Source organism: Colias eurytheme, chromosome 19 (genome assembly GCF_061535395.1).
Source record: "Colias eurytheme isolate Ceu_HAF_F1 chromosome 19, ilColEury1 Martin Lab GWU primary, whole genome shotgun sequence".
NCBI classification, from domain to species: Eukaryota; Metazoa; Arthropoda; class Insecta; order Lepidoptera; family Pieridae; genus Colias; species Colias eurytheme.
The window spans coordinates 3,457,276-3,480,002 of NC_142998.1; the positions used below are offsets into that span (position 1 = coordinate 3,457,276).

A 22,727-nucleotide genomic window follows, 5' to 3' on the forward strand; every position below is an offset into this window, starting at 1 on the left:
AGATGCATGTAAAATTGTACCCTGTTTTAAAATATTATATTTAGACTGTGATTATACTTTGTAATTTGAAAAAATCTTCAATAAGATACTTTAAAACATGACAAATTTTATCTTCATAACATTGTTTAGATTGGCTTAATTATAAATGGTTACTAGATGTGTATGCAACAACTTGTTATTTTGAATAAAAGTAAATCTAAATTTATTGTTATACACCAGACGACCAAGATTTGAAAGTAAATAATGTGCGTATGGGAACAAATCAAGTAATAAGATTTTAAATTAGGTATATTGTTCATTGGTGGAAAGAAATTCATTGTATCTCAATATTTAAGATGTGTATTTCCAATTTATATGTAGTCCTTGCTATAAGTACCATTTTAAAATAATAACAACAGGAATTTCTTTTTAAAGGAAATAAAACACTATTATGAAGTAACGACGCTTTATTTCAACAAATACGTCTAAAATCAACTACAAATCTATGTTATACGTCTTCTAAAAATAATTCTCTATATTAATACAACCTCTTAAATTCTGAAGTTAACATTGATGGAACATTATAAAAGACCTACGACTAAAATGACAATCAAACCTTTGGTCCATGCGCATAGACTTAAAAAATAATAAGGAATGTAAAAAAAAATATTAAAATTATATTAAAATTAGAACCGAGATTAACAAAAAATAATTTATTAAAACCTTCGAGGTGAATAACTAATCTAAAAATCACAACAGTGGAATGTAAAGTGCTACTTAATCTTAAAATCACAAAACTCCCGCGCACTCTTTAAAACTTAAAATAAAAAACTAAAAACATCTTTGGGCTCATTAAATGCGGACGGATCAATGAATCAAGGCACAACATTCTTCATAAGCCAGCTTAGAAAAAAATATAAAAATTTGTACTCGAAATGGGCGTCGCCCGTAAAATAGCACGCTTAACAGGTTAAATATAATTTTATTCACGATTAAAAGTCAAAACTTAATTTTTTTCCTCTTCGTTGATGACGGAGAGGTTTTCCTCGGATATTTTCGCGAGGCAGCCGCAAGTGAGCGGGTTAAAGTTGGCGCTAGCGAGGCCTTCTTCTATTTCTCGTTCGATGATTTCAAAGTCATCGTTTTCGGCTTGGCACTTGAGGCACTCGTCGGAGGACGAGTCCTGGTAGCACATGACGTTCTCGATATTGACTTCCACTTCGTCTTTATCGTTGGAGTACAGGCAGGGGCTGCTGTTGCTGAGTATTCGCGACTCTTTGGTAATGTTTTGGACGAATATCTCTGATTTGGGGCGCGATTTGAGTCGATCGCTGAGTTTGCGTAGAGCTGCGACGGGGTTGGGTCGCTTGTCTTTTGGGTGGACGCGTTGTATGCGTTCCTCTATGACGGAGATGCTTCGTTTGAAAACAACTGTGTCTTTGGTGTCGAAGCCGTCAATGGCGTCTCTGGATTCTGTGTCCGAGTCACACTTGAAGTAAATAGTATCGCATCCGTTTTCTTGCTTCACTTTGATGAGGCAACAGTCGTCTTTCTTCTCGCATAGTATTTCGTGCAAGGAGCCGTGCAATGGGATCAGTTTCCCGCCGAAATTCTCTTGCATGTGTGTTGATATGTCATCGTCGATGTATAGATCTTCAGTACTTTTGGCTTCCTGTAAACAAAAAACATTTGTTTGATTAAAATAACAATAGGAAGGCTCGAATTTTATTACAAAAAATTAAGTCGATAAATATGTTTTATATCATGTGAGTATTTTTTATTCTAAATAAAAACATCTGTTGAAATTAAAAACGTAAGATAGTTTAATATAACAAAATAAGCAAAAAGCCAACATCACGCGGTGTTCCCAGGCGGTCACCCATCCAAGTACTGACCGCGCCCGACGTTGCTTAACTTCGGTGATCGGACGAGAACCGGTGTATTCAACGTGGTATGGACGTTGGCGATAGAGCAAGCGAAAATAACAAACGTATGACGCTTTTCAAGTAATTGTTAATAATAATAGTTACTAGATGGCGCCACATAGCCTTTTTATTTTAATACGACGATAAACATATAGATGGCGTTGAACATTAAGATGCGGCTAAACCTCAACATAAAAATAAAAGTTTCCTATAGTAGCTACTTGGTATATTTCCTGTTATCATAGTAATTGTCATTTTTCGTAATAAAATATGAAAATCTCAGCCACTTCGAACTAATGAATAATAATATAGTACTCTCCATAAAAATTGAACTATGAGGAATGGTAAAAACTAAAAAGTAAAAAAAAGTCTATTATTCTAAAAGCTTCCTCACCTGAATAGCATTGAACGCTTGGCACCGTTTCAGCGCATTTATATGTATTTCGTCAGTCAGGGTATCATCAATGGACAGATTTAGTTTCTCTTTACCACTATTTCCTTCAGCTATAGTCACATTGACACAATTATCCAGCACTTGCAAACTATTCTCCCCACTTCTACTAAAGGTAATTTGTAGGAGAGGCTTGTTATTTCCATTTATTTTGACAGTGGAAAAAGATTTCACTGGGATTTTCTTGTCGCTATCGTCTTTCAGACTTTCTAGAACATTCGCGACTCCCTTGTTTACTAGATCATCGGTTTTCCTGCTAGATGTGTCTGATATATCATCTTGCAGGAGATATTGGAACTCCTTTCGGATCAATTCTCGTATGAATTCTTCGATGCTCCGCGTGTCCGTCGCTTGGTCGATCTTTTGACGGTCCATAATGTCGTCGGTTATCGTTCTGTAACAAATAATAAAGTGATAATGCCGCTTAGTCTTATTGTTCATTTTTCAACGTAGAATTTTTTAAACCCAAATATTACTACTGGTAAAGTATATTAATTATTAGTCTTAATAACCCCTTTGGCCTCCTCATTGTAGCATGTCATGAGCATGTCATTAGTTCGGCCATCTTTACCCCTAAGAACCTTAGAAGAAAAAAAAATGAAAACTGTATATTTTCAGATTTTATGAAATAAAAAATGCCAAAAAGCCAACATCACGCGGTGTTCCCAGGCGGTCACCCATCCAAGTACTGACCGCGCCCGACGTTGCTTAACTTCGGTGATCGGACGAGAACCGGTGTATTCAACGTGGTATGGACGTTGGCGATAGAGCAAGTGAATTTTATAATCATTATTAAATTATCATATTATAATCAATGATATTATATATAGAAACAAGAGGTAGATACGTCATCAACGCACCAAAACTGATTCCGTGAATTGGTCCTATTTGGGACCAATGCAATCAGTCAGATTGTCACCGGTCCCAGTGAGCGCATGTGCCGATAGGTACATTAAAGTTGTCGAAAATGCCTTCCTGTGTGTTCAGAAAGTGCACGTATTCGTGCAAAAAAATAAAGAAAGATAAAGGAATATCATATCACAGCAAAATATATTAAATTATTACAGTTTAAGAGTAAAAATAACAATTTACAATTCTTTATTAATGACACTTGCTTGACACGTGTATTGAAATAATGAAAGGGATAATACATTGCTTCAATCACTAGTGTGACAAAGCTAGCGTACACTGTGTTCAAAGATTATCATGTAGATACGATTATTGAAAATAGAACGGTTATTTTATTAATTTCGATTTGGGTAAATACTTGATTAATTTTATATTTAAATCCACACAGTGCATATAATTAACAAATATATCTATTTATTATATACAATGAAATCGTGATGGCAAAAATGTTTGTTTGCAAAAATTATGTTGAATATACGTATACATTGAAGAAAAGATTATCGCTACTGACGAAAAAGGCTATTTGCTTTTCTGTAAATAGCTATTGAACATAAATTTTATTTGTGTTTTAGATAAAAAAGGCTTATACTTCAGTCTTTCTTTTATTTCATCCTTTTTTTTTCATCTAGGCACCACTATTATTATAATTATCCTACAAGTTGGAGTGATGACCTTGTACGGGTTTCGGGAACTGCCTTGAAACGAATAGCGTAAGATCGGTCCTTATGGAGTTCTATAAGGAGGACTATATGCAGTATGCTCAGCAGTGGGTGATTATCGGGTGAAATGATGATGACTTAAACGAACACCACAGCTAGTAATAAATACTTAATACAGTTATATCTCCAAAAAAGTTTTTTATTTTTTTTTTTCATTTTAATACGACATCATAATAATCATAAAATAGTAAATGAAATTGTCACATTTATTTACTTGTGCAGGAAACTTAACATCTATAACATTGAACCTTCTGTGTCGTTTATCTATGCCAATTACCATGGCAACTATTTGTTTATTTATATTTAATTGGTGAATTCTTATGACTTTTGCTTACACCTGCGCGGAAGTGACAAACTATCTTTGTCTTTTTTATTTATATCATTTTATTAGAGCCATCTCTCTTATACAGTCTGTCAATGTAATAAATTAAGTAAAATGAAAATTGTATTTGTGTGTGCCTGACACTGCATATGAAGCATTTTTTTTGGATATATTGTGAGTATATAACGTATCTATACATAAAATATCATTGATTATAATATGAAATAATAAAAATAAACATACGATTTATCTGCATCACGTCGAATGCCAACTTCGAAGTCTCTGGGTGGAAAGCTTTTGGACATCTCGCGTGTTTGGAAGAATTGCTCCCAGGGACTGCCTATAATTTATAATGAAATAAATGCTAATGTTTCTTAGATTTTTGGTCTAGTAAAGATATAAGAATTTTATTTATGAGGTTTTTTTAGAAACACTGGGTATCATTTAATTTAGTAAGAATATAAGTAAATAAAATTTAAAAAAAAATGTATATTATGGTCCTAAGGTCATTTGGTCTATTTTTATGAAAGTTCTCTCTTTATTTATTCACCATGAAATTGTTTAATAAAATATTTGAATTCAATATTATTCCACAAAATTCCAGAAACGAATAAAAGAATAATAATTTATAATCATTTCTAGACTACAAGCAAATAAAACGATTAGCTAATTTTAACTTATTTATTACTATGAAGTTAAGAAATACATTTGAACATAAAAAATATCCAACACCAAATAAACTACAACAATAAAACCAAGGTATTAATGTTATGTTAAGAAAATACATAAGTAGAGCAGCTTAATAGTTGAAACAGTACAGGAATACACACAAATTGAATAATATATATTAAGTTATACATTAAAGTAGGTATGCAAAAAATACATGCAATGTTAGATTAGGAAAAAATAAAAGGAAAACAAAATTATTTATGCTTCTAATGAAATAATAAAATAATTTATTTTTTACACAGTCAGAATCTAGTGTTAATCATGCAAAAAGCTTGAACATGCAAATAACAATGTGGCAAAATATACAAACTAAGAAGTTACAAAGAATCCTAACTTTTTCAATATTTAACCACTTCTGCATGAACACAAATTTAACTATCCAGCTCATTTTTTTTTTCTATATTAAATTGGTTCTAATAGGCGTGTATAATAATCAGAACTCTCGAATAATATTGCCAAATTAATATTTGCTCGATGTGTTAGTTAATTTTTACATTTTAATTTTTATAATAATCATTAAAAACAACTGATGCTTTAAAAACAACTGATCTGATGATTAAAAACAACTGGGCACAAGATATTTACAAAACGTACCAAAGCAAAAAGTTTTGAGGGCTTAACTTAGTTGATTGTGTGTGTATCTAGTTGTCATTAATGATAAAAAAATTCTTAATATTTTTCCACCCTTATTTTAATTAATTTCCCATATTTTGTCTACTAACCACTTTTCCAGCTAGCGGCCGGTGACACAGGCGGCGGTCGGTAAGGCTTGGTCACACTGGGCTTGAAGTATAACTGTGGTAGAGACTTCTGCAAAGTGTCCACGCAGTGTGACGCCGGCTTTACCGCTTGTATACGGGTTTTGCTGCTATAGTAAATAAAAGAATCAGTAGTTAGTTAACTATCAAATAAAATATGTATGTATAAATAAAATAAAACTAAATATAAATATACTTTTTGGTACTTTTGTCTTAAAATTATAAATAAGCAATAATATATAATACATTTTTTGATTTTTAAATGTAAAAATAAAATTGATAATAACATAAAACGGCAAAAAGCCAACATCACGCGGTGTTCCCAGGCGGTCACCCATCCAAGTACTGACCGCGCCCGACGTTGCTTAACTTCGGTGATCGGACGAGAACCGGTGTATTCAACGTGGTATGGACGTTGGCGATAGTGCAAGCGAAAATAACAAACTTAATGTGCGCATTTTGTGAATGTTATCCAATATTGCATATAGATGGCTCTTGCCTTTATATCTATTTTAATATCGTAATAAATGCATAGATGGCGCTGTAATATAACGGTTTTAAGAAAATACAACAAGAATGAATCTTGGACATTAAAACTTACGATAAATTAGGTTAGGCCTGCATAGTCCCGCGGATCCGGGATTCTGATATATTGAATATGTGTGTGTGTGTGTGTGTAACTTGTCAACTAACCTCTTATCCTCGGGCAGCGACATGGACCTTACAGTTTTCTTGTTCGCTTCGCAGATCCATTTCTCGTGTATAGCCACTAGCGGTTTGACATTAACACTAGCAAGGACTTCTTGTTCTACCGCGTAGGGCCCGCGGTGTGTGGGAGCCCGAGGGTCCGGGAAGTCTGATGGCGGGTCCGGGATCCTGGAATGTTGGTGTGCGAATTTATATGATAAACTAATTTATGAAATACTAGCGGTCCGCCCCGGCTTCGCCTGTGGTACATGTTTACGTTTTCTCTACATAAGAACCATCCTCGTACTTCAAGGAATATAATAAAAAAAGAATTATCGAAATCGGTTCAGCCGTTCTCGAGTTATGCGCTTACTAACACATTTAACGATTCATTTTTATATATAAGAAGATTTCTTTGCTCTCAATAATGCATTTTGTTTAATAAACGTCCCAAGTTAATATGCTAATGTACACTCTAAAGTGTAAAGTATGTTTTGACTTTTGAGTACTGCTAGCACAATTTATCACGTAAATGAAATATCACAAGTTTAACAATAACTTTATTTGTCTTTCAATTTATTTTTTTCTTGAATAGCAACTGCATACATGTCACATGTAAAATATGTTAAATTTTTTTACAGCAATTGGATATCTTATAAATACAAACATGAAATTACTTATTTATAAATATTATTGAAAATGTCTTAATAGGAAAACTTAACATTGAAAATACTTAAAAAATCTGTACTATTAATAAATTATTTCCACTTCTTGAGATTACCTTTTCAACCCAGTATAACTGTCACGCACGGTGTCCTCACTTTCCGAAGTATGCCGGGACCTCTCTCCCATACTGCTACCATTTTGTTGACTCAACACAAATTCACTTTCAACTTTTTGTACTTGTTTATCCACCGCCATCATACTAGCTGGTTCACTTAGCACTGGTTTTTCTTGAAACATTAAAAAGTTGAATGAATCAAATTAATTATATCTAAATATTGGTAAAAATACAAATAGTAGATAGATATGTACATAACAAAACAAGACAAAAGAGAAGAAAAATAAGCAAAAAGCCAACATCACGCGGTGTTCCCAGGCGGTCACCCATCCAAGTACTGACCGCGCCCGACGTTGCTTAACTTCGGTGATCGGACGAGAACCGGTGTATTCAACGTGGTATGGACGTTGGCGATAGGAAATAGGAAAATAGATATCATAATGTTGTAGTTTGAATGAATGTATTTTTATTCTATTTATCTACTTTTTTACTTAATGAATGGCATATGTACATTTTTATGGTCATGAAGTCTAAAACCTATTTAAAAAAAAAACATAATATGTACATGTACTATGTACGAAAATTTAATGATATAACACATTAAATGCTTAGAAAAATAGTGGGTACATACTGTAAAAATATGTAAATTAAATATCTGGCAAGTTAATTACTATGTTCCTATTGCTTTTTTATTGGGATCGATTCGTCTATAACTTTTAATGCATAAAACTATAAAATATTATATCATTTGAACTTTTTTGTATGATGTGCTCACTTTTAATTTTAACTTTATACTAAATGTGAATGTAAGTTAAAAATGATGAATTAAAAGAAAAACAAATGTTATGGAACTTTTAAGAAATTACCAAGGAACATTATTACAGAAATAAAAAAGATATCAGTTTAAATGACTTCAAAAAAGTGTGCATATTGTAAACTACGTAATTAGAACACAAAAAGTTATCTCACCATTCAATTTATGGTCCGTCCCGTTTTCTTTGCACACAACTTTTATTTGCTCCGAACTAGTGTCCTTCACGCTCAACTCTCCCGACAGCCAGGCATTCTTCCTCAACTTAGTACTGCGGGCTATCGGCGTACTCGGCAAGCTATAGTTCTTTATATCAAAATTATAGGAAACACTCTCATTTGCATTCCGATCCTTCAGTATATCGCGAATAGAGTCCAAATTAAATTCCGGCACTTTAATATGTAAGGGTTTATAAGACTTCGGCGTGAAGCTCCGGCTCAATTTCGCCGTGGATCGTTCGCCGCTCTGATCCTTAATGCTATTGTCGTTAAGGGCGAAATTCCTTGCTTCTGGGCTTAAAATGCTGCAATACTCCGTCGAATCGCTCCTGTGTAAAGTGCCTGGGGTGTCTTTAATTCGCTCGCGAAATTTTGATATCGGCGTCGAGCACGCACTTGAATAATCCTTTTCTAAATTGTCGTATTTGTTAAGGAGCCGCTCATTTAGGTCTTCATTGGATATGAAGCATTTGTCGACGCGATCGTAGGGCTCGGGGAGGGAGGTTTTACGAATGGTATGGTAAATGGGACTTCCACTTTTGTTTTCACTTTCTGTGGAGCTCCGTGTGTGTATGACTGCGTCGTGTTCGATATTCTTTGGACTGATGCAGTCGGAATCACTTGGTGTAGTCGAGTCCCATGCTTGAGAACTGAAGTCGGACCTCTTCTTTGATAAACGCTCTGGTATAATAATGTATTCCATCTCATTAAGATCATTCTGGAAATAAAACATATTTAATGAAACAAAGAAATGTCAATCTATTTTTTTTTTTTTTTTTGTATATTATTTAGACTTGAAGCACTGCATATTGTGCCTAAGATCAGAAATTATGATCAGTAAAAATAGGCAGCAAAAATAGCAAAAAGCCAACATCACGCGGTGTTCCCAGGCGGTCACCCATCCAAGTACTGACCGCGCCCGACGTTGCTTAACTTCGGTGATCGGACGAGAACCGGTGTATTCAACGTGGTATGGACGTTGGCGACGGCCGAGGCAAAAATATTCAATAAAACCATCCTACCTACTGTTATTAAGTTACACAACATGTCTAAATATTTATAGAACACTGGATTAATTATGTATGTACTTTTAGTACCTATTCAAATGCGACACGTTTAGTAACCTTACACTTTTTAGACTTTAGAGGATAATACATATTACCTAGGCATTGGAATTGGAAGCAATGTAATCAATAATGTATATAGAAAAATCTTATAAAATAAGGAATCAAATTAGTAATTTCCTTTGAGAATTTACACGAGAATTAAATACTTTTCAACGTATTTTAAATGCGATTTATACATTTTTATTAACCCGACGTTTCAAATACATGAATCAAATGAAATAGTAAACAAGCTTGTGAAGTATAATATATAAATATTGTGTACCTAATTGTTTCTCTAGTTATATGAGTCAAATTAAAAAGTCCGAAGTCCTAAATTATTTTATATCTATTATCTTCTACTATATAAAAATAAGTCGGGTTTTCCTTCCTGACGCTATAACTCCAGAACGCACGAACCGATTTCCACGGTTTTGCATTCGTTGGAAAGGTCTCGGGCTCCGTGAGGTTTATAGCAAAGAAAAGGTGTCTCTGGTGGCGAAACGGAGTTCGCCCGGTTTGCTAGTTATTTTATACAATAATTAACGTTTTAGTTAATATCAATACATCTACCTATGTTGCAAATTGCAATAATAAGATAATGTATTTCAATTCACATCACTGCAAGAACAAAATAAATAATTAGAAACATCTACATTCTACCATATTCATAGATTTTAATGACAAAAAATACATTTCACTCAATATCGAAGCTGCGACTTTGTTACTTTTAAAATTCAAAATAAACTAAATTCGATATGGATGTACAGAGCCAGCAAAACATAACAGTTAACAAAAATAAAATAAATTAAATGCTAAAAAAAAACAAACATGAAAATGAGTCATTTTTCGAAATAAAAATTCAACCAAAATAAATAAAGCAAAAAGCCAACATCACGCGGTGTTCCCAGGCGGTCACCCATCCAAGTACTGACCGCGCCCGACGTTGCTTAACTTCGGTGATCGGACGAGAACCGGTGTATTCAACGTGGTATGGACGTTGGCGATAGTCAGTGTGAAAACAATCTTATATATAAAATTCTCGTGTCACAATGTTAGTCTGCATACTCCTCCGAAACGGGTGGACCGATTCTCATGAAATTTTCTGTGCATATCGGGTAAGTCTGAGAATCGGCCAACATCTATTTTTCATATGTACCACGGGCGAAGCCGGGGCGGACCGCTAGTGTAGATATACATAAATAAGTCTTGTCTTGTCGCTTTATATTTTAGAAGAGACAGGGTATTGGCAGACATAGAACAATCTACTTGAATGGAAAAAAAAACGTGTGTGCCGAGCCCTCGTGTTAGAAGTGAAACTTCTTTGGCAATATTCAAAGATACCAAAATTGTCGCCTAACTCCATGACGTGACAGTTAGTTTCACTTCCTAAAATATTTAATAATAAATACCTTAACACTCTGTAGCGTATGCTGTAAGTCGGTCAGACTGATCCTATCCTCCCTGGGCAGGGTAAGTCCCCGCTGCAGCAGAGCCAGCAAGCAGCCAGGGTAAGTGCCGTCTTGTGGCAGACGGAGACCAGTCTTCCATAGCAGGTATGTCTCTTTGAGTTTCTCGTATGTGATCCCCTTCCATGGGATTTTGGCTGTGGATTTTAAAATGTATTGAATTATTTTCTTTTTTTATGTATTGAATTAAATTACATTTTATTATGTGATGGTAATTATGTGGTGGCTCAGTGGTGAGACCTCGGACTTCGAATCGATAAGTCCGGGGTTCGAGACCGGGCGAGCGCGCAGGAAATAAATTGATTTTTCAATTTATCTGCGCATGTTGTAACATCACCACTGCTCGAACGGTGAAGGAAAACATCGTGAGGAAACCGACATGTCGAAGAATCAAAAAGTTCGACGACATGTGTCATCCGCCAACCCGCACTTGGCCAGCGTGGTGGATTATGGCCTGTGCCCTCATAGGAGGCCCGTGTCCCAGCAGTGGGAACGTATATGGGCTGATGATGATTATGTGATGGTATGTTTAGCGGGTATGTTTATTTCTAGCTTTTCTATTCCAAAGAACAATGTGATATGTGATTTTGCCTGAGAATTGTTGCAGGTAATTTTTATTGAGGTTTTTAATAATAAAAATTTGTAGGATAAAATGCTGGAATAAGAAATATGACATAAACCAAAAGTAATAATTCAATTCAATAACTGTTTAGGTATATAATGCTAATTGCATTTTTATTAGTTGATCCGTCAGCTTAGTATCTGAGTAACATTTAATTGATAAAGTACTTGGTAATAGGCAATTCAAATTACACCAGACCAGCTAGTATAAAATAATACACATACCTACAAACACATTATTTTAATTTACATTTTTCCAAAAAACCCACCATTGCAGCACTCCCATAGCACAATACACAGCGAGTACACATCGCTCTTGGAGCAGGGTCTGACAAACCCGTCGTCATCCGGCTCGAACAGCTCGGGTGCGTGCCACCCGTACCGCGAAGAGTGTGCATACGCTTTGTACTCTTTTAGCACGGAGCCTTCAGGGCATTGCGAGTGTCCGGACAGGAGAGGCTCTGAATCCGCCGTCCTTGTTTTGCATGTGTCTGTTTATTGAAGAAAATTGAATATTGTATTACAAGTGAATATCTTTTTAAATATAATATTGTGTGCATACACAATTTACTTCTATAGAAATTTTGCATCCAGATTTTAAGTGATAAGATTTTAAATTAACGCATGTTTCATGTTCATATACTGATTTCATTCAGATACATTTCAAATAATGACTCATATATTTAAGAAATAAATGTAATTTTAACTTTTATTAGATCTATATTTAGGATTTAAATATTATAGATCATTCAGCTATACATGTTTCTGTTGAAATTTATATACTTGACGTATTTATCTCGTAAACAACTGAAATGAAGATCCTCACCTTCAATATTAACATACAACGGTTCAGGCGAATATGCGTCATAGTCCTTTTCGCTCATCTTCACTTTAGGCACCTTCACACACGGGCTGAGATCAGCTAGTTTCGCCGTGTCGTGTGAAGTGAGCATTATGCTAGAGCTGTTTAGCTCCGTGTGAATGTACCCTTGCATCTTGAGGAACGCCAGGGCACTCGCTATGTCTAGCGCGTAGTGGACTGCCGTTTGCGTGCTCAATACCCGACCCTATTGACCAATTGTTGCACTTTTAATTGGTTTTAATTAAGAAATTTGATAAGTTTGCATGTTTTTATTAGCGATGAAGAAATTTATAACAATATGAATGTAGTAATCTGACATAATTTCGTTGAAAATAAATCGCTCGGCTTTCATTGTTACAAATTTATGAACGTGGTTGAGCAAGATTTAGTTGAATTTCTGTCGTGTGAATAATGTAGGACATAGTTTTTTATTTTTTAAAAGAACAGCCATCGCAACAATATAGAGTAAGTTTAAACGTCCGATTGTACAGAATTTGATCTTTCGATTCATATCATCAACATGTAGTAAAACATTTAAAAATGTACATTTTTCAATGATGCTATAGGAACTATTGAGCGTCGCATGATATTATAGCCAATTGTTAACGAACTGATAGTCTCTCTCAATAGGTATTATACAAAATAGCTTTTATCAATTTGAACCAGTTTTAGATTATTTAATTACCTGCTCATGTAATATATTGTATAGTGTATCTATAGTTCTCTCGCAAACTATATGCACGTTGTTCTGCACGTCCGGATACAAGCCCATTAGCAGAATCACATTTGGATGGCGACATTTTCTGTAAAACAAAAGTCAGCAGTGATGGTACAAAGTTATAGGAATTTAGCTTTAATTACCAAGGCTTGAGGTTCTAATGAACGAGGTTGTCATAGAACAAAAAAAGGTAGACATTATTTGGTACTGGTACCTTACAAGAGGTGGTTTGAAAAAAAGTGAAAGAAGTAAAAGTTTGATGGAAAAATTGACCAATGGTGATAAAGACAGCACTACGATGGAATAAATAGTGGCTTAGGTAATGCATACATGGTCCCATTATAAATGACTAGCTGTGCTCCGCGGTTTCACCCGTATTGCTCCGCTCCTGTTGGTCTTAGCGTGATGATAGCCTTCCTCGATAAAAGGGCCATCTAACAACGAAATAATTTTCAAATCGGACCAGTAGTTCCTGAGATTAGCGCGTTCAAACAAACAAACAAACTCTTCAGCTTTATAATTTTAGTATAGATTACGTGTGACAAAACAAACTGTATTGAACATATTTTTTAAGCTGTGGTAAAAACGTTTAATCCATATCCATTTAGCAACATTTATGCATTTAATTTTACATACGTATAATGTATATCCATTCAATTAAAGTTATGTTAACACTGCGTGACAGACATGCAGTTAGTAGTTACGCAAAGCGTGTCGCATTAATCGCTGATTAATTTGAATTTCTCTACACATTATATTTAGATAAAAGTTTAATTTCATTCGAAATCAGACCGATCTAGTCGTTACAACATAAACTCTTTAGTATTAATTTGCGAACTACCCGCAAAAACCAAAAAAAAATATACCTTGCCTCATCCTATCCATCCTACTAATATTTATTACTCCTTCACACAAAAACTGCTGAACCGATTTTCATGAAATTTGGCACACAACGGGTAACTTGGATTAAATATAGGGTAGTTTTTATCCTGAAAATCCCACGGAAACGGGAACTATGAGGGATTTCGTTTGACTACACGGGCGAAGCTAGTCTTTTTATTACTTTGAGACTCGTTGAGACAATACCGCTTACCTTAAAATATTAATCTCCATATTCCGTTTCCTCTTCACCTGCTCCATTGTAACACCGTACAGTGTCTTCATTTGCACCGGCACCACGCCCCACTTGCCGAGACACCACTTCTTGTTTCTGTCGTACGTCATGTTGAGATTGCACGAACTGGCTATGGGCAAGCCGAATGTGCTTGCGTCGCTCTGGAAATTTTACTCTTGGATTTGCGAAAAGTACAACGTGCAGGTATACGTAAAATATAATATTAAAAAGCGGCGGTTGTACAAAAAAAAAATAACTAAGAAATACATCAAAAATCTTTAAATTATATGCTTGAATAGGCCTATAGACTAAAAACTTATAAGAGAAATCTCGTCTAGTAAGAGGGGTCGAGAAAATTTACACAAGAATATTAAGATTAAGTTATTCAAAATTACCTTTGTGTCATCTGTCCTGCTTGATTCTGCTGAATTCGCTTTCTCATCCACAAAACCGTCAACCTCCTCTTCATCGCTTCGTGAATCCAGAAAATTCTTAACATCGAACGGAAGAGAGTTGTTTTTGAAGAATAAAGGCGATACCGGCTGCTCATCGTCGAAATCTATGTGCTTTTGCGTTAAAAATTCAGGTGACCTGCACTGACTACGCTTCCTAGGTTCCGAATACGAGGTTTTGAATACATTCCCTGGCATGAATACCTGATTCTGGAATAGGAACTGTATGTTTGGCACGCCGTCGTGTTTGTCATCAGGTTGGGCACTTCGGGCCCTTTTGTGCAATTTCTTTTTGTACTTCAGGGCGGATTTCTTCTCGTAGTTGAACGTTTTGTCGGGGTCGCTGGCGCAATCTGTGCACGAGACGGGAAGGGAGTGTCGTCCGCATTTCTTTTTGTCTGGGGTTTCCCTAAGTTCGTTATAACCAGCAGAACGTCTGGCTTGAAACTCTGCTAAGTCCCGTTTGTACTCTTCAGTGCGTATTGTGCCTACGTGTCCATTTGTAGGCTCGTCTGGTTCTGCTTCCGATGGGTTTATTTGACTAGTCGTGACGGTCACCCGCTCTCTATAGTTTAAATAACAAATGGTATGTTCATCAATATGTAAATCCTAAAGATTACAGTGGATGCAGTTTTTCAATCTCTGAGGACATTTCAATAAAAAGAGTACTGATTGCATAAAAATTGTGAAAATTCTAACGTGTTATAGTGCCTACTATTGGATTAGGGACAAATTGAACAGGATTAAATACAAAATCAGGTCTAATCACGCGATTAGCGATAGTAATTTTTTGTAACCAAACCATTTCCAATACGTAACAGAAACGATTTCGAATTATGTATGCAATTTTTACCTAAATTCTAAATGTAAAACAGTAATTATACGGTCGGTTTAATTAACAACCAAAACAAAAAATCAGTAAGCCCGCACTATGAGAATGTCAGTGTCATCGGCCGGCACAGTTTTAAGTTTTAACGATTCAAAGTTAATTGCTCTTGTAACGGAAATAGCTAAAACTGTACCAAGTGACTCACTATATTTACAGGAAAATATATTAGGAATCAACAATATTTGACACTTTTCGGTCTGATACAGCTCAAATCTCTTGTATTATACTATCTACAAACCATAGACTTCTATTTAGAATCTCCGGTTTTTAAGTTGGTTAAAAAATAAAAATACACGTTTCCATTTTGGTGAGTCTCGAATTCTCGATTGACCTATTGTTCATTTGTTCATTCTCCGCCTAAAATACATCCGTAAATACCGAACCTTTATCTCGATTCAATACATGGAGGTCACATACCAGCGCTTTGTATACACGACTCCATTGCAAATATATTTAGGTATTACATAGCCTGCATTGTGTATTGGTGCATTTTAATTATCATGAAACGTCCATTTATCATGTATCTATAACCTATGGATCAATAGCTTACTTTATAAAAAACTAATTGACTAATAAAGAGGTTTACGTAAGGTTTTTATGGTTGCTTTCCTGTTTTAATTTCCTTTATAGCCTGTACAGTGAGCTTTTAGTTGACCAATCAGTTAATAGAAAATATTTATGTGTTGCAATAAATCTGTATAGCCCACATTTTAGTCACGAATGGGTCAATTTTATCGGCAATATTGTCAATCGATCGTAATTTTGTTTTAGACTAATACATTTCTTCTAATCGTTTAAAAATTAATAACCAATGTAGGTAGTTAACTGCATTTATGACTGCCGCGTAGATGTTGAAAAGGTCAGTTGTAATTTTATACCGCTTTTGATTGAAAGACCGCACGTTTATACAATACGCTTGAGAATCAAATTATTGGGAAATTCTAGTGAAATCCGTTTGATGATTGCTTTGGACATATGATTTTGTAAGCAATTTCTCGTACTAGATAAATTTCATCTAAAAATGAGTCACCGAGATAGCGCGCAATTATTTATTCGTCATACAGTATACTTGATACTATTTCATTGTCATAATTTTTTGTTAACACGTTCATCTATCATTTCACATCACATTTCTCATTACGACTTGTTCACTTCTCAGTGGTTTTATTGTACATTTTCGCAATGATTGTCGCGCAATAATGAGTTTCGTTCAATATTCAAGTTGCGCACGTCTCACGAGCGATTCTTCACAAGTGAAAAGTACTTCTCGTTACTTTTTATCGTGACAATAGTTAAGCCGTTACAGCGACTTGGAAAGATCTGATGATCAATTCATACTTTTGAAATAGAAAGTGTAAGCAAATTGATAGTGCAAGTTCGCAAAGCACCGCGGCCGCGGTCCGCGGTCTAGCTTTGAAACTTTTTATTAACAATTGTGTTTTTTGCTTTCACATTGTTGCATTTATTACGTACTTATTTGGTTTTTATGAAAATTTTTAGTCTTTGAAATAGGGTCGTTGCACTTATTATGCATCACTAGATATTTACAGACAGACTTGTCTGTCTGCCCGCAATAAACTCAAAAACTACTGCATTGATTTACATTCTGTTTTCACTAATGGAAAACATGGTTCTCGAGGCACGTTTTAGTATATTATAGTTTCAGAGCACGCAGGCGAAGTTGCAGGTAGGCGGGATAACTTGTTAAAAAAGCACGGAATCTAAAGTCTAAGTAGGATACGCGTCTAGTTGACTTTGGAAGGACAAAATAACGACAAGTTTCAGCAGCAAGCAAGAGGTTCATGCCTAAATTATATTACAGTGTACCTAGACTACCTTGGATTACATCACAATAAGTCAAGCTTATAATTAACAAATAGAAACTTTGGAAGTAGGTAAATAATGAATTTATTTCTAAATCCAAGTCATTCCCACGATCTAAGACACTATTTGGATACTATTATGGGAAATTACGTTTAAATCCGGTATGCGCTTATCAAATAACATTATGCAATGTTATTAGATGAGATCGCAATAGCGTAAGTCAATATTAATCACGATCGAGATTCACGTCCGTTCGCCTAAATCCGAGACATCGTGATTGATACATCCATTAATAACTTCATTCTATGCGGAACAGTTGTTATCTATTGTTTAAAATAGCAAATTCTACTTTCACCGAACTATTTACCGATACGTTTCAAATTTTAGTTTATTGCCAGCCGAATAGCCAAATTGATGGTTCGACAGCGGTTTATTTATGTAAGATTATCTATGACATTAAAATTAGGTAGCTGATGCTTTCTATTATACAAGTTGCATAAATACCTATTGTCTATAATATGTTTTGGTGTTATCAGCGAGTAATTTATCAAGAGCCTTTCTAATCTAATCTCTATCCCGGTAATTGGTATTATAAGATATAAATAACATTGTCAAAAAGTGGGCAACTTTGCTCCGGAAGCACTTAAGTCTAACCTTCGTGGTGCAATTTGTATTCGTATGCGATTGTAGTTTAATTATTACACTCGCAAAAACTTCCTTAAAATATGAAAATAATAGATAGCTGTCAGCAAAGATATGAAAACAAACTAATTTTCGTTTACATTTTCCTTTAACTCATTTGTACATAACATTTGCCCAGACTATAAAAAAAACACCTAAATTAATTAATTTCAGGCTACCCACCACAAAAGTTACCTAATCTTTCAAATCATTAAAAACAAAATCATTGCCATGTATGGTGCGACCTTAGGTGCAACAATAAAAAAACTCTTGAGTGCATAATATCTTCGTGTTTTAAAAACTTCATAATGCTATCTATCATTGCTATCATTCCGCCCTAATTTTTAGGCCCTATGGTTAGAAAGTAGGTATACACTCTACATTCTACAAGAACAAAAAAGCTATTTTCTTATGACTAGAAGTAAATATTACGTTAAAAATTATTCACACCTTAGGCAAATTTAAATCCATACTTATATTATAAATGCGAAAGTAACTCTGTCTGTCTGTCTGTCTGTTACTCAATCACGCCTAAACTACTGAACCAATTTGCATGAAATTTGGTATGGGGATATTTTGATACCCGAGAAAGGACATAGGCTACCTTTTATTGCGAAATATGTACCACGGGCGAAGCCGGGGCGGACCTCTAGTACATAATATATCGGTAACAATTGCAAAGTAGAACACATGGAAGAAAAACTACAAGAAATATGTATTAGCATTTTGGACCGTTACTCATTACTTTCGCTTCCAGTTGTATTATTATATTTTTCATTTAAAACTCACGATAATTATTATTTTCACGATAAATATATGTTAATACATAATAAATATAGTAAAGTAAAAACATTTTATACACTATCTTCTCGGCCTTATTAGATGTTAGAAATACGAAAAATTATGGGCAAGATTTGTCGTGTTTTTATTTTTTTATGGACTAAAAAATTTGCGGTTGAAATCAACTCTAAATTTAATTCAGAGAAATGTAAAACAAAGTCTTGATCGTTTATTTTTACGAATCGAAGACCGTTCTAAAATGGAGAAACTAGTAACTAGATTAAGATTAACATCGTGTAATTAAATCTGCATTTTCCTCATGGTTTTATATAACAAAATATCTCGGAATGGTTGATCCAGTCGAAAATAAAACATCCAACGTGGTTACGTTTGGAAAGTACCATAAATAGTGTAACAGACTTTCAATGAATTACGATCCAGTAATCGTGACTCTTTAGTCATGGACACGACTGTATTTCATCACTAATCTCTGTTTACCGATACATGGATAAACTGTGAGCAATAGTTTTAGTGTAAATTTTAGATATTCATTTCAAATATTTAATAACAAATATACCTATATCATGCTTTTCTGTTCCGCGCCGGTTCCTGAAAGTTGTGTTTTAGATATTTGACTTCGTCGCAATTTTCCCTAGCTACTGGTCTACTGAAGTCTGAACATAGGCATAATATTATGTCTCCCTTGTGATACTTTGGTAGGTATAACACTTAGATTTTATAGTGTTCAACACGTTTATTGAATTTACGCCTGAAATCGCATTGATTTTACCGCACTCTATTCGTAAGAAATTAGTCATTAATGTATTGTCAATAATTCTTGGTGTTGGCATCGGGCTAAACTCAAAAAGTATACCTAAGTTTTTACTTCAAATTTGGTAGAGAGAAAGGACATGGGACAATCCGGATCCCGGAAATCCCACGGGAACGGGAAGTATGCGGGTTTTCTTTGACAACGCGGGCGAATTCGTTGACGGAAAGCTAGTACCTAATTAATAGACATGACTCTGAAATGACTGTTTTTTATATCGAAAGTGCGTAAATTTCAGATGAGCAATAAACTTATTTTGCTTTATTTGAAATTGCTGAAATTAAAATAAAATTACAAAACATTACACGCTTGAATGCTAGGTACATAAGATGGAATAGATTATAGATGGATGCTAAATCGCAATCATAAACTAGTTTAGATGAGTTTAGATAAGCTTATGATTAGGAAATTTGTAAATCGATAAAATTACGTCGCTTATGACCTAATCACTAATGTTTCACCTAATTATTGACGATAGGTACTCGATAGCGAGTAGCGGATGCGTTGCCGACTCATGGATTGCAAGGTGGAAGTGATAAAAGCAATATTTTTTGAGTAGGTAGTAGGTATATAGTTATAGTATACATAGTATCTATACATAGGCAAATATAATATAATAGGCAGTAGCACAAGTCATAGTGCGTTACGAATGTAGGGTGTAATTTTGAATATTTTTCACTAGTTACCACTTCAGGATTTTTTCTAATAAGAATCGTGTTGGTAGATGATACCTAATTATTGGAAAAAATTAGCTTGGCTGTCATAAAATTCAATAATTACCAAAATTTTACGTACCTACCTACCTATGCATTTCTTTGTTTATTTGTCTTTCACGTCGCAACTACCTATTTTTTTATTATTATTTTTTATTTGGTGTTAGGAGGCTAGAGTCTAGACTAGACAGTGACATAGACTACCTTTTATTGCGATGATTTCCCATGGGATTTTCGTTTGACCTCGCGACTACCTAGCGGTATTATAACATTTTTTTACGCAATTTAATAAGACAATAAATATTTTCGTAATGTATCAAATGACAGCAGAGGAGATTCATAAATACTTAAACGAATCAAATGTCAATGACCCTACCGATAATCTTATTCGGTACATATGCGTTAAAAAATCAATTAATAATTTAAAATTGGTAAGGTTAGTAGCATAGCAGTTTCTACTCATGTGGCAGTACTATTATAATATTATACCTATACTGTGGTACTAGGTATAATCTGAGATTTTTCCAGGAACAACGAATAAGAGAACACTCGTTTGGTAGAGAATATGGATAAACCATAAAAGTTTAGAGCATTAATGCTTTAAGATAAAAGTCTTAGATAAAAGTAGTGGCTTCGTCTTATGTATCCCATATATTGGAACCATCGCATCGTTCAAGAGGACAATATTCACACTGAAATACCTACCTATTGAATTTATTCAAAAACTACAAATATTATTTTTAAAACAAAATTTATTGTATTCCTTCGGAAGTTCGGAACCACAGTTCGGAACCCATGACGATACGAAATACCTACCTACATTTAGGAGTTGTAAGAATTAGTAATTTCACATACCTAGGTATATTTAATTACTTTCATTGAAGATGACCATGGATAAATAATTAATTCAACCATTCATGTAATGAGACAGAAGGAAGGAATCTTTTCTTTGCCCGTGCAGTCGGGTAAAACATAAAGTAATCAGAATAGGTACATAATGTACAAATTTTTGCATGACGATAGGTATGGAAAGCACTATATTCTCACAAAACCAAAAGCACTTTATCTTCAATACAAAAACACAAACAAGTTGAAAAAAATCACGCGAAAACTTAACTCTAAAGACTGATAATACTTAACGTTTGATTATTTTTTGTTCACTTACCGGCGCAACCACTTGAAAACACCCATTTCCTCTGATGAATCCACTTTTTGTTCGTTCGATTATAATTACACTTCATACGAGAAACCAATGCGATAATGCGTTACTTATTTCGAAAACTTTTAGGTAGGTATGCATGAAAATAGAACGGGATAGACACGCGGAGATTTACCGATACCGGCGCATGAGATTAGCTGTAAAAACCGTCTAGCAACAATGATCACCGATATATTGTGCGGTCAGACAAAACATCACGAACAACACGGCAGTCGCAATGAACTGAATTTAGTTTTTGTACAAATTACTTTTCGTCGCGCTCCGTTGAACCACTTCATCCACGCCGGTCAGGCCTCGTTCACTATTCAAGTCTACCACCGCGATTAGATACCTAACCTTTCTATCGATCTCTCAGTCACAAATAATTACCGAGCCTTTAATTAACAAGTACAATAGGTAACTTATAAAAGTAAAATAAGGTAGCGCTAGATTTACGCTGAGGTATTTACCGTTGTTCATTTGACGTTTCTTTTGTCGATTTACTACTTCGTAGCACTTTGTATTCATATAAAAATTTCTTCATGTTATTTGAACTATTTGTGAATTGTTCTCAATTATAAAATGCCTGTTTCTTTTGATTTTATTTATTGTGAGTTTTTTCTTTGACAGGAAAGCATTATTTTTATTTATTTATACTTGTATCTCTTTCTATCGATATTTTTACTTTGTCAACATGTCGAGTCAAATCAATTACCAACCGAGGTAATTATGTATAAAAGTATACGTATGTTGAAATAAAACTCATTTCACTTCATTTGATAAATGAATTAATGTTTTTTAAATTTATTTAATAAATAGTACACCAAAGTTTATGTTAAAACTTATAATTATTAAGATGCATATATTTTAATTATTAATACTATCTACACTAATTCTACTAGAGAATAATATGAGACGAAATAGGTTATCAGTAATACACTACGTATTACAATGATAACAATTTGCTAAATATTAATACAACTTGAACTATATACATACATTTAACAGGTATTGATAAAAACATTTCAGGGGAAATTTAAATAGCGCGCCAACATTTTAACATCAAGTCTGACGTAGTGATACGTCATAACCACAGAACATAATATTATACTCAGGGGTTCCCCTTTTATTACTTTACTCTTTGCTCGGGGTCATAACTCATAATCAGCGTTGCAAACTGTGGTT

The 22,727-nt window shown here is 34.4% G+C and overlaps 1 protein-coding gene and 6 non-coding genes across 10 annotated transcripts; all 7 read right to left on the bottom strand.

The window, feature by feature from the left end:
- Positions 1-428: 428 nt before the first annotated feature.
- On the bottom strand, positions 429-22,443 carry LOC149900082 (uncharacterized). 4 transcript variants are annotated; one of them, XM_090112932.1, is made up of 14 exons: positions 22,013-22,443; positions 14,572-15,193; positions 14,156-14,337; positions 13,030-13,147; positions 12,309-12,549; positions 11,752-11,973; positions 10,805-10,998; positions 8,230-9,007; positions 7,261-7,432; positions 6,486-6,668; positions 5,757-5,899; positions 4,549-4,645; positions 2,299-2,749; positions 429-1,651 (listed from the first exon to the last, which is right to left on the bottom strand). In XM_090112932.1, exons 1-14 carry the CDS (start codon positions 22,084-22,086, stop codon positions 986-988), a joined length of 4,143 nt encoding a protein of 1,380 aa, XP_089969058.1. In that variant the 5' UTR covers positions 22,087-22,443; the 3' UTR covers positions 429-985. The 4 variants fall into 4 exon arrangements, with proteins under 4 accessions (XP_089969058.1, XP_089969057.1, XP_089969060.1 ...); XM_090112931.1 differs by having other exon boundaries at positions 5,757-5,902; positions 22,013-22,441; XM_090112934.1 differs by lacking the exon at positions 22,013-22,443 and adding an exon at positions 21,510-22,006.
- Positions 1,826-1,944, bottom strand: LOC149900083 (5S ribosomal RNA). Its single transcript, XR_016457852.1, has one exon. It is a non-coding gene; the product is annotated as a 5S ribosomal RNA (ribosomal RNA).
- LOC149900084 (5S ribosomal RNA) lies at positions 3,000-3,118 on the bottom strand. The gene has a single exon (XR_016457853.1). It is a non-coding gene; the product is annotated as a 5S ribosomal RNA (ribosomal RNA).
- Positions 6,094-6,212, bottom strand: LOC149900085 (5S ribosomal RNA). The gene has a single exon (XR_016457854.1). It is a non-coding gene; the product is annotated as a 5S ribosomal RNA (ribosomal RNA).
- On the bottom strand, positions 7,554-7,672 carry LOC149900086 (5S ribosomal RNA). The gene has a single exon (XR_016457855.1). It is a non-coding gene; the product is annotated as a 5S ribosomal RNA (ribosomal RNA).
- Positions 9,155-9,273, bottom strand: LOC149900087 (5S ribosomal RNA). Its single transcript, XR_016457856.1, has one exon. It is a non-coding gene; the product is annotated as a 5S ribosomal RNA (ribosomal RNA).
- On the bottom strand, positions 10,279-10,397 carry LOC149900088 (5S ribosomal RNA). Its single transcript, XR_016457857.1, has one exon. It is a non-coding gene; the product is annotated as a 5S ribosomal RNA (ribosomal RNA).
- Positions 22,444-22,727: the final 284 nt, after the last annotated feature.

Excerpts from the sequence above, each read along its gene's own strand:
- LOC149900082 (XM_090112931.1), bottom strand. The coding sequence starts at position 22,086 with ATGAAGAAATTTTTATATGAATACAAAGTGCTACGAAGTAGTAAATCG. Across the intron at positions 7,433-8,229 it reads GACGGACCATAAATTGAATG|AAAAACCAGTGCTAAGTGAA; the intron begins GTGAGATAACTT and ends TAATGTTTCAAG. Across the intron at positions 4,646-5,756 it reads GGCCGCTAGCTGGAAAAGTG|GCAGTCCCTGGGAGCAATTC; the intron begins GTTAGTAGACAA and ends TATAAATTATAG.